The sequence below is a fragment of the Malaclemys terrapin genome, chromosome 11 (assembly GCF_027887155.1).
Source record: "Malaclemys terrapin pileata isolate rMalTer1 chromosome 11, rMalTer1.hap1, whole genome shotgun sequence".
NCBI lineage: Eukaryota > Metazoa > Chordata > Testudines > Emydidae > Malaclemys > Malaclemys terrapin.
The window spans coordinates 36,260,884-36,272,916 of NC_071515.1; the positions used below are offsets into that span (position 1 = coordinate 36,260,884).

Here is a 12,033-nt window from a genome sequence, read left to right on the forward strand (position 1 = left end):
CCTGCGGTTCAGGGCCTCATTTTCCTCCCCCCTTGAGTCCGGCCTTCAAGGCCCTCTTGCCTGGTGATGTCTCCCTCCACTGGGCCCTCCCTGCCTAGGGTTCCCACCTCCCACTCCCCAGCTGCTCACCACTCTTGGCTCCGGTATTACTTGTGGCACAGAAGGCGTCCACTGCCCAGCTCTGGCCCTGCAGCTCCCTGAAGTAGCTCAGCCCTGGCTCACTGTCAGCGTGGCTGGTCTCCACTGCTCCGTGCTGCTGCTGCTCTGCCTCCCAGACCAGCTCTGGCTGCTGCTGCTCCTCTTCCAGCCTAGCTCTGCCTTCTCTGTCTCTGAGTAGCAGCCGTGTTAGTCTGTATCCGCAAAAAGAACAGGAGTACTTGTGGCACCTTAGAGACTAACAAATTTATTAGAGCATAAGCTTTCGTGGACTACAGCCCACTTCTTCCGAAGAAGTGGGCTGTAGTCCACGAAAGCTTATGCTCTAATAAATTTGTTAGTCTCTAAGGTGCCACAAGTACTCCTGTTCTTTCTCTGTCTCTGTCCTCCTGCTCTTTCCCCAGCTCCACTCTGGCTGCTGCTTTCTCCTGAGCTCTGCCACTGCCCTACTTTCGCTCAGGCAGTTCCAGCTCACATGGAGGATGGGCCCCAGGCTCTAGAGTCCCTCATTGACCTGCCTACCCTGTCAATCCACAGACTTGGAGCATTGGCCCTGGGGACTGTCAGTCTCAGGATCCTGATTTCTCTTTGGCCCCTCCTCCTTTTCCTGGCATTGGGAGAGGGCCAACAAAAAAAACCCACATTAAGTTTCAGTAGGAGGCCAACAGCCCCCTTGCATTAGGATAGATTTGCAGTTCCCACCCATGGAAAGTACTATGACTGCTCTTGACTGCTCCCACCCCCACCACAAGTTACTTTTGATTTTTTAATTGTAATACAGTCATTCTGTATGTCTGCATGCAAAGTATATTAGGGATTTTTTTCACATATCATTAAGAATGTAGCATTGATATAAAATATATTCTTTATTTTTCTAAGATATCCCTATTCCTGTTTTGCTGCCTTTTGATGTTCCACCACCAGAAGAGAAGAAAGGTAAAAGCTTATAGATTTAAAACAGGAAATGTTGTCAAACAGAACGTACTATGTTAAATCCAACTTTTTTCCTGTAGCTGTTAAATGCAAACATATATATAAATATATATATATATATATATTTTTAGAGACCAAGAAAGTTCTTGTAAAGAAAGTCTCCAAAAAGGTGGTTTCAAAAGCTCCTGAAGAAATTGCTCCACCTAAAGGTAAAATGGGTTTTTACATTATTTTTTAAAAAGGTGTTTTTAAGAAAGCAATTTTATTTAATGTGGAATAATGAAAGGTTATTGTGTTTGACTTTTTTATTTTTAAGTTATAAAGATGCATATTTAAAGCCCAAATTCTCATGCATTAGGATATTTCAAAAATATGTTCTGGAACACTGATTATCAAGACAGACGTAATTTCTCACATGATCCTAGTTAAAGGTTGTAACCTGGTAATACAAGATAAAGATTGAAAAAATGAGCATGAACTAGCATACAAGAACCTAAGCTCTGAAGATAAAAATAATAAAAACTTAGTAAAAAGACAAGCAAAACAAAGACAGAAGCTACTCTGTAAACATGTGACTGTTCTCTTATAGTGTCATTTTATGAAATTGAGGGATGCAGCTGCCTATTTAAAAAGAGGTAGAGAACACTGTAACTTCTTGCTTAGTCAACCCAAAGGCCTTGATCTTGTAGATTATATCAGTTAGAATCAATAGTATTTTCAGTGTTTTTCTCATCATAAATCTACAAAACATTGCTATCAGCAGCTTTGATTAGGCATATGTAAAAACCTCTCTTTAAATACATTTTTTATTTATGTGAATATTATTATTATTTTATTTTATTTTATTTTATTTTATTTTGTTAAACTTTGTCAGGAATAAAAACATTTTGGGTAAAATAACATATTCTCAAGATGCTAGTTATTTATTTCTATCTAGAAAAAGTGAGTATGTAGACAGTATACAACCTGTAAAAAAAACTCTCAATGGGATTCCATCCTTTGACTTCAGTGGGCTTACAACAATGCACTAAGGACTTGATTCAGTGCCATTAAAATCAATGGGAGCCTTTCCATCAACTTCAGTGGAGGTTGGATTGGGCCATAAATGCAGAATTTAGGAAAGGTGCTAATTTCTTCATGCTCCATTTCTATTTTTTCTGAGAGTAATATTAGAACTGATCCTGTGACGTTTTAAATTAATGGGAGTTTTGCAGTTGACTTCAATGGATGAGAAAATCTGGGACAGTGTGCCTATCACCTAGAGATTGCTAAAGGATATATACTGCCTCAATATGCATCTATATCTGCCTTTATAGTGTGAATGGGAGAAATGTGTGCATATCAAGGAGAGATTAGACCACTAAACATAACACGTTTCTACAGTTTCAGAGGTTGTAAAGAAGCCAGCATCCTGGCCCCAGCCCCAAAAGTAACAGGATATTATTTCAACAAAAGAAGTGTATTTAAAACATGTATACTAAGAAAATAATCCATTGTGTAGAAATAGGCCACTCAGTTTTCCTACCCTGTGATAATCTGCATCAAAAGTATGCAGATTCATTCTTAATTTTTCTTTCATTCATCTTAACTTCATTAGACAGATTTCACCCTGGTACCAGTATCTGCTGATGATATTAATTTGAAACATTTTTTTTCTTTTCCAACTTTCTCCTGCTGTTGATATATAATGAACTCAATGTAGTAGTCTTCCAGTGAACAAATAGGAGAAAACTGCCATTGAAATATGGGATTTCATATTTATAACCCAAAATAATGATATCATAATTACATATTGAGGCGATAGCTCTGACTTAGCTAACCTATTTGTAAATTGAATAACTGTGTCTGCATGAGACAAAACAAGTTTGGACAATATCAAGAGTAGCAAAATACAATAAAACAGCAATATAATACTTAGACTATTGTGTAAAAATGTTTAATATGCTATTTGAATTCCATAAATAAGTATATTTCTTAAATTAAATACACACATTATGCCTTGCAAACTCCATATTTTAATATGAGCAATCTTTTAAAGTTCCCAAAGTGCCAAGGAAGCCACAAGAGATCGAAGTGACTTCTGTAGCTAGAAGGAAAGAAGTTCATGAAAAGGAGGAAATATATGAAGAAAGAGAAGAGGTTTATGAACAAAAAGAAGAAATTTATGAAGAACAAAAAGAACCTTATGAAGAATGGGAAGAAGATTATGGAGAACAGGAATATTATGAAAGGGAAGAAGGTTATGAAGAAGGGGAAGAGGAATGGGAAACTTATGAAGAAAAACAAGTTTATCATGAAGAAGGTATATTAGAATTTCTTCATTTTATTAATCTTTTTTCCTCTTTTTTTTCCTTCACTTTCCCCATCTCTCTATTCTCTTGGCCCTGCTCAGTATAATTCATTTGTTTTGGGATGTATAAAAAATGTCACTGCTGAATAGAATGGAACATAAATATTGAAATTACTATTAGTATTTTGTGCCATTTTCTTGACCTGTTATCTTCTAATTACCTATTAAAGAGGCCATGACCTACAAGACCTAACATTTCAGCTGCTACCAGGATTTTTAAAGGACAAACAGAACTTTTTTTTCATTTTGGGACCCTTTCATAACAAGGATACATGGGGTTTCCAGTGTGTATACATGTGTATACAGTCTGTATACAGCTTCACATGCTGCAGTGTGGTGGTCCAGGTCTTCTTCCCCCCATCCTCTACTCTCTATGGAACTGAACCTGCACTGCTGATTTAATGGAAGTTTTGCCATTAACTTCAATGAAAGCAGGATCAGGCACCAAGCAGCTTGTGGCTGCCTCTATAAAAGGAGAAATGAGCATATAGGGAAGGAAGACTCAAGCCCACCTACTATACATCCACATTTATCTTTGTCAGGGATCTAAAGCCAACTGTAATGTATTTCCATTTATCCAGGTGCATTACAGCTGCAGTCTGTGAAGCCTATCCCAACCAGTCTTGTAGTATAAGGTTTAGAGTAGCTTTCCAGGATTTTGAGTTTGACAGAAGGAGTTATTCCTTAGTTAATCTATATTGTTTCTTTATGTATTTTTCCCCTGTGTTCAGAAGTAAGTCCTGATCTCTCTGTATTTTCTCCCCAATTGGTACATTTTGAGATTTTCTGTTGCTGTACTTTGGGGCATATTGTGCTATCAATCTGTACGTAGAACTTCCCAAATAAAGTACAGGGGAGTTATGATTGCAAATCAATGGTAAATCATGGCCCATCATCAAGCAGGGCTAGGATAATATGAACACAGCTCAAGGTGACACATTATAGTGTGATTATTAATTTGTGGACTTTGAAGTTTGAGAGCTTTTCAAATGCACTATGAACTAGCCATAGTTTTGACACTTACATGTTTTTAATTATTTGAGAAGATTTTCCCAGTATTTCCCCCAGACAAGGCTGATTTGGGTGGAATGTGCCACAAATCTTTTCTGGAGCATTAAGAGCCATATATGTCAACAGCATGCCTCCCAATTATTTCAGTGGGAGAAGTGTGTATGTAACCGAGACAGAATTTGGTCCTAAAGTCAATGGGTTAGCAACAAAACTGGAAATGAAAAGAATCCCCCATGACAACTGTTGGATGTTCACGATTGTGTGTTTTATTTGTAAAATATTATATCATCACCTAATGTTGGCCTGTCCCACCCTGAGGTAAGGTGTACTTCTTCAAGGTGTGTATTTCCTCTTCATTAACTGTGATGCTGTTTTTATTAAAGTGATTGGAGTTCCTCAGAAGCCCATGCCTGAGCATATAACGCCAGCAATTACAGCTGAAAAGAAAGAAAAGAAAGAAGTGACCATACATAAAGGTACAGGATTGAGACATATCTGTATAACTAGGGTTATGGTCACTCTGAGCATGTTTCAGATCTTTCTTATGCTGATGTAAATCTAGGCAGTGGGATCCTCCCCCAGATCCCTGCATGCCTATCTCCCCCCTCCAGCAGAATGCATAGGGACAGGGTGCTCAGGAAGACTTGGGTCTTCCCAGTGCAATAAAATAGAGACTGGAAGGTTGAGGGATACTGTAGAGATTCTTGGGCAAACATCATTCAGGCAAAGGTTTTGTTATCTTCCTCTCCCCCCATGCACCAGTCCTCAAGCAGCTGTGGCCAGGTGGAGTCCTTGGCAGAGCAATGGAGTTGCACTACTAGGAAGTGGTAGTCACCAGGTCCTTCATAAGGATCCCCCTGGCCCTTACTGGGTCCCTGGAGGTCCACCAGGTTTGGGGGAAAGCTGTCTGGCCCATTCCACAGGGGTCACCATCACCAGTGAACCATGTGAGTGGATGTGCAAGAGGGAATACTGGCAAAGATTAAAACATATCAAAGTCGCATTAAATGCTACAGGTCCCCACCTCTGACTGATTTTTATCTGAGTGATCATTTGCCAGGTTGTCTAAATGTTGTGAAATGTCTTTAAATCGCCTGCAGTTGTTAGGAAACCTGTAGCTGAAGAAGTTGAGGTAACCACTCAAAGGCTTGAGGAGGAAGAACTCAGACTGCCTAAAGGTACTGGTACCTACTGCATGATGTTAATGCCACTATGACATGAAAATAGTTGGAATATTGCCACTTTATGTGTTTGCAGAAACAAATGTTCTTAATTTAACATAGATCTGATCGATTTTCAATCTTTGAGACAATGATGGTAACAACCCTTGCCCAGCTGTAGTGAAAGGAAGATAAATGCAGCAGTTTATGAGAAACATATGAGCCTGTAGAGCTAACATCTAATACTTGAGGGCAGGGAGTACTGATAAACTACATTTGGAAAGGAGTATCTCCTTCACCCTTACCCACCCATGTCTGACCTCCAATTCTCCATACAGTTTAATCAACCAGGGTATCTTCAACCAATCGTTTGGGCATATGGATACATATGCATTCAGCTCCTTGCTGATTGGGCCCCTAAAACTCAACAGAATGAGGAGGCCATGAACATCCATGCAGCAGTGGTCACAAATTTCATAACCCCCTAATAAGATATGGACTGTGGTAGGGGATCAAAAGAAACAACCACGGTCCTTATATCATTTTGTGCTGTCCCATGCAAGCCTAGCACAGCTGCAGGGCTGGATCAGATTACATTTGTCTTGTTTGTTACATTTTCAGTGTGCTGCAAACATTAACTAACTGTAATATTAATTTGGTATCCTCACTACATATGAGACTAACAATTCATATTTCTAAAGTACCAGCAGTTCCCAAGAAGGTTCCGCCACCAAAACCTACCCGGGTGCCAGTCGAGGAGGAAGAAGTTATGAGAAAGAAAGGTACAGATCTTGACCTCTCAATTACCTATTCCATTCTTTCCAGCATTACATGTATCATTGTGCTGCATGTGGATATATATGTGTCTATTAGTATTTGTGTCAATTTCACATTGCCCTGCAGTGACCACTCTCATTGTTTAATTAGTAGTCTGTAACATGCATACTTTCATGTTTAATTTGTTCTGTTACAGAGTAGCACAGAATTTGTTTTTGTGTTGAATAGTTTCTGTGCGTAGCTTTCAAATGTTTAAATTCTGTACATGGTATTGCAGTGTGATGTGGCTCTTCCTTCATTTATTCTGCTTGCTGGCTTATATCTAAAGATGAATGGTCTTAGCATCCTGCAATTTCTTCGGAAAAGCAGCTTCTATGTGCTCCTTTTCTGTAATATTTACAAAAGGCTACATGCTCGTTTGTTTTAAGAAGCTTTTTGTACTGTCTATCTCGTTGACCTCTAACCAATACTAAATTCATGTTTATTACTTCCATGTTTACTATTTTAGCACATACATACTAAGTCTCTAATTCTGTGCTTTAAGACTTAAATGTACAATAGACTTACTGATTTGATAAAGATTGATACATTGTCTACCACAAAGGTGGGTTCAGAAAAACACCACTAAAATGAAATCCTATTTTTAAAGTACCGACAGTAGAAACGTGGACTATTTCAGAAGAAAAGATGTCTGTTTCTGTTCACGCAGAAGAAGAATATTCTTATGTTTCAGGTATGTACGAAATGAAAAAGTTGAAAACCCAAATGAAAACAACATTTCAATCTTGCTAGTTTCTTTTTATAGACTTTTTGGTGACAAATTATGTATTTTAAACACATTGTACATTTATGTTTCATATTACATTGCTTCTTTGTCATTGTTGTGTTCCATTGCTTTGATATTCTTTGAGAGAAAAACTTTGAATACAACATCTCATCATTATTAAAATGATTTTATTTAAAGAGCCAAAAGTACATGAAAGAACTGTCCTAGAAGAAAAAGTACATGTTGAAATTCCTGAGGTTCCCCCAGCTAAAGGTAGATTTTTAAAATCTTATATATTTATTAACCTTTAATTCTTAATTATTAAAAATATAATCCTATTAATTGTGAGTACTCTTCAGGTCTTCAGATTATGCTCCAAATTTCTGAATGTGCTTATATATGTATTTTAGACAGTTTGCATACACATACAGTATTCTTAAAATAACTTCAGAACTACTATGGACATTACCATTTAATATCCCAACATTTAATATCTTTAAAGTTCCTGAGGCACGTAAGAAAAAAGAAGAGAAAATACCTGTTGCTGTTCCCAAAAAGGTGGAGGCTCCTCCAGTTAAAGGTAAATAAAATCTGTGCACCTGCGTTCAGGTGTCTATCCTCTAACCACAGGTTAGAATGCCAGACTTGCTCAGATTTCTCCTACTAATGGCTACATCCTCAGATGTTACGTGCTCTTATATAAGTACACAAACATGAGTCTCTCTCAAGCTAAGCCATATTCTTAACTATTTAAATGATAAGCAGTTAGTATGTTCTTTGGTATGCACAAAATATATAATGTATGTTTAATAACATACATAATAATGTTTTGATTCCTTAGTATTTGTATATGTACATGTTGAAATTTGTCTTCAGTATTCTACTAAATAATATAGTAACTTCCTAAATGTTCACAACTCTGTATCTTTAAAGTGCCTGAGGTGCCAAAGAAAACTGTCCCAGAAAAGAAGGAACCTGTTCCTGTCCCTAAAAAAGTAGAAGCTCCACCAGCTAAAGGTACTCCAGCTCTCATGAGAAAAGCAAGATCTTTTTGTTTTTTGTGACCTTATTTTTGTTGTTGTCTTAAATACATTTGTGGATTAACTATACAGCTTTGTTTTTGTGTTATCTGCTACATACTATGTTGATTTATTCAAAGATCATTTGTGCTGTAACACAGCCCATAATCACTTCATTTGTTTTAAACTTTGTCCTTCCTTTTCTTAGCCTTTCCTTTGTCTGTTATCTGTATTTAAATTGTATGCTCTTTGGCAAAGGGGCTGGCCTTTTTTTTTTTTTTTTTTTTTTCTTCTGTGAAGCACCATGGAAATGTATAGTGCTATATTAATAATATAACAATGCACCGTGCCTACCTTTCAGTAATTTATAAATAGCTGCCTACATATCTTAATATTATATAGCTACATGTTGTGACATGTGCTGCAGTGCTCACATCCTTAGCTGGTCTGGATAACTGTATGGGTTCTATCTATAAAGGACTCTTTGAGCACTGTACTCTGAATAAGCATTCCAAAAACTAAAACACCACCATTTTGACAATGATGTCTTTAAAGTGCCTGAAGTGCCTAAGAAACCTGTGCCAGAGAAGAAAGTACCCGATGCTGTTCCCAAGAAAGAAGTAGCTCCTCCAGCTAAAGGTACATCACCTTTTGAGTATGAGCATTAACAATATGTTTGTCTTAATAATTATTGATTACTTCTAAATCTAACCATATGTTATATATACTTTTATATGCAGTCTGTTGCTTGTCTGTTCTTTGTCTATGTAGTTCTCAAGATCTTTTTAGAAAGATTATTGAAATCTGTTTTTAATATCTTTAAAGTGCCTAGAAAATCTATTCAAGTTCCCATTCCCAATGAAGTGGTACTCCATCTGATGGAAGTATACCAAATAGTAGATTGCATTCTATATGCACCTCTTTAATGTTGCTGTTTTAAATGTCTTTCATACAGTGTATATGTAAATAGATTTGTGTTTCAATGACAATGATTATTTGTGCATCATAACTGTATGTTTTATATAACACCACTTAATACCAACTAGCAACAATTCTAGTTTCTTGACTTAAAGAATGCAGTCTTAAAATACTTGTGTGCTTATTCCAAATATCAGAGTTTGGGTCTGATTTCTTCAAAGACACTTTTCTTTTGGTAACCCATCTCTGTACGTTAAAGTGTACAGTTTGTGTGTTAAATGGCTTATCTTTCTCAGACGAATGGATGAATGCACTTCTATAGCAATGTACCCCCAATAATCCTTTTCAAAACTAGCATTCAGTATTCTAAATTTGATATTTTTGAAGTGCCTGAGGTGCCTAAGAGACCTGTCCCAGAAGAAAAAGTTGCTATTCCTAAAAGAGAAGAGGCTCCACCAGTGAAAGGTACATTACCTTGTAGTTTACTGTGTAAAAGACTGTTCTTTAGTGTTTTGGTAGTGTTGTGGCAATGTGTGTCTGGATGTAATCGCCTCTTTAAAGTCTCCATTTGTGTTATGTGTTGCTTTTTCCATTTTGTAAGTCCTAAAACTAAATAATATCTTCAAAGTGCCTGCAGTTCCTAAGAAAGTTGTCCCTGAAGAAAAATTACCTGTTGCTGTTCCTAAAAGAGTAGAGGCTCCCGCAGCTAAAGGTATGCTTCCTGATGGAGTCACAGAACATGTTGATTCTTAAATAGCATCTGTTCTTATCTTCTGTTTTGTTATTGACCTCTTACTGCATTTATGTTACTGTTGGAAGTTATACATTAGCGTACTGTGTTATTGACAGAGGATCATGAGTTTATTTTGTGTGTATTGTGTAGTACTGTGCCATATACTATTTGTGCTCTTGTTATATAGTATCAGTGTTCTTAAATCTTCAAAAATCTAGTCATAGAAATCTGGGATATTATCTATTCATTGCAATTAGAAATTCATAAATTTAATATTAGTACCTTTTGAAGTGCCTGAGGTACATCAAAAACAGTTTTAGAAGAAAAAGTATATATTACAGAAGAAAGAGTATCTGTTATAATCTCTAAAGGAGTGATGTCCCACCACCTGAAGATATATTGCAAGCAGTGATCCATGTGAGAAACATCAATTCTGTAGATTGTTCTTGTTGTCTTAAAGTGCCAATTTGTTGTTTAAAGGCATGATTCCCAATGCAGAAACATGCCTTGGTTGTTATATGTGAGTTTTTGTATACTATGTTTTACATGTGGAACCCATAATTTCCCAGTTGCTCAGAGCTTTCTGTGGGGAGTCCAGTTCTTGTACTTTTAGTCCCTGATACAAAACCCATTGAATTGGATGGAAAGATTGGATTGATTGCAGTGGGCTTTGGATCAGACTCTTAATGAAGACACAATGGAAGTTAAGGATAATTGGATATTAGGCACCTTGCGGGATCTGGCCCATGAGGCATGGGTACACACATGAGGGTTGTATCCATCATTTCCTTCCCCACATACAGAAGCACTATTCACTGTGCTACAGATGAGAAACACTGACTGCTTTTGCACTATAACTCATTACCATTCTGGGGCAGAGTCTCAGCTTGAATGGAGACTGACTTCAATGGAGTTATGACAATTTACTCCAGTTAAAGATCTCCCCCATAGTGTCCCAAGCCAAGATTCCCCATTTGTGTAATCTGTTAATGAATAGTAAGTCAGATTGGGATAGTTACACACATTTTTATTCAGAAAACAACAAAAGGGCCAAAATTCCTAAAGTCAACACCCAAGTTACCCCAATGAAATATGAATATGCGGAAAGGTATTTGTTCATGTAAACATGTTCCTTTCTGCTTGCACCTAAGCAAATTGGCCTCTTGCCCCATCACAAGTTGAGTTTTTCCCTGATACAGTTCTAAAGAATATGCTGGTTTCTCAGTTTATCTGTCCAGCATATCACCTGCCCTCGTATTTTGTACTAGTCTTTCTTTACCACCTACAAAAAGAGTAAGAAGAATTATTTAACTACTTTACTGCTGGTTCTTCATTGTAGCTGCTGTGATGGGATGTTTAGGAAGCTGTGGCACTCCACTGAAAACACAGTTGAACGCTGAGAGTTATTGGAGATGTAGTTTGCCCCTTGTCCCTAGCACATGGGCAACGAACAGAATTTAGTGCAAAGCAAACATACGTGTGCAAAGCATTTAATGTTTCCTGTCTATGACTGTAGTTGTCACATTGATTTGATCAGAATTGTTATACCTCTGCCACAACCATTGTTCCACAAAAAACATTAAAACTGAACCTGTCTTTAAAGAACCAACATTGGAAGAATGGATAGAAGAAGAGGAAGAGGAAGCAATCATTTCTGTTCACAGAGAAGAGGAGATTTCATCAGTTACAGGTACAACCACAATTCAATGAGTATAGGCTAAAATGAAAACGATCTCGGAATCCTGCTATTTTTGAAATAATTTTTTGTTTTTTTACAAAAAAAATATTAAGTTTTCCCTCACTGTGTAGGTGAACATTTTTCATTACACCGTTTGTTTAAATGCTGGTAAAGTTTCATATATTATGACATTTTGCCACTACTAAACAGCTCTGCCACTTCTTATGATCAGTCTTCAGCCCAACCCACTACAAAACGGTATAGTTGGTTGCTTACAGAAAATAGGTGAAAAACATCAATCGAATCTTAAATATCAAGAGGATCCTCTGTCCTCAGTCTTTATGGAGATTTTGTCTCTGAGGGAATTATTCCTCCTTTCCTGTTGTTGTTTGACTGACCAACTCAGCGATATATAATGACATTCTGTGGACTTCCTTAGACAATTCCATTACGTATGAAAATGAGCAAAGCCGCAGAAACACCTATCTATTGTCAGTGAATTCATAGTGACATTTGTGTGTTGTTTTTTCTT

The 12,033-nt window shown here is 37.2% G+C and overlaps 1 protein-coding gene across 1 annotated transcript in view; it reads left to right on the forward strand.

Annotated features, from left to right (window-relative positions):
• Positions 1–12,033, forward strand: part of TTN (titin) — a 310,422-nt gene that overhangs the window by 135,139 nt on the left and 163,250 nt on the right. The window contains exons 146-159 of the mRNA XM_054044429.1: positions 1,036–1,092; positions 1,221–1,298; positions 3,128–3,391; positions 4,834–4,926; positions 5,551–5,628; positions 6,312–6,392; positions 7,037–7,120; positions 7,352–7,426; positions 7,656–7,733; positions 8,087–8,170; positions 8,728–8,811; positions 9,478–9,555; positions 9,719–9,802; positions 11,427–11,513. Of these exons, the coding sequence (XP_053900404.1) occupies positions 1,036–1,092; positions 1,221–1,298; positions 3,128–3,391; positions 4,834–4,926; positions 5,551–5,628; positions 6,312–6,392; positions 7,037–7,120; positions 7,352–7,426; positions 7,656–7,733; positions 8,087–8,170; positions 8,728–8,811; positions 9,478–9,555; positions 9,719–9,802; positions 11,427–11,513 (1,305 nt within the window). The remainder of the gene's footprint in view (positions 1–1,035; positions 1,093–1,220; positions 1,299–3,127; positions 3,392–4,833; positions 4,927–5,550; positions 5,629–6,311; positions 6,393–7,036; positions 7,121–7,351; positions 7,427–7,655; positions 7,734–8,086; positions 8,171–8,727; positions 8,812–9,477; positions 9,556–9,718; positions 9,803–11,426; positions 11,514–12,033) is intronic.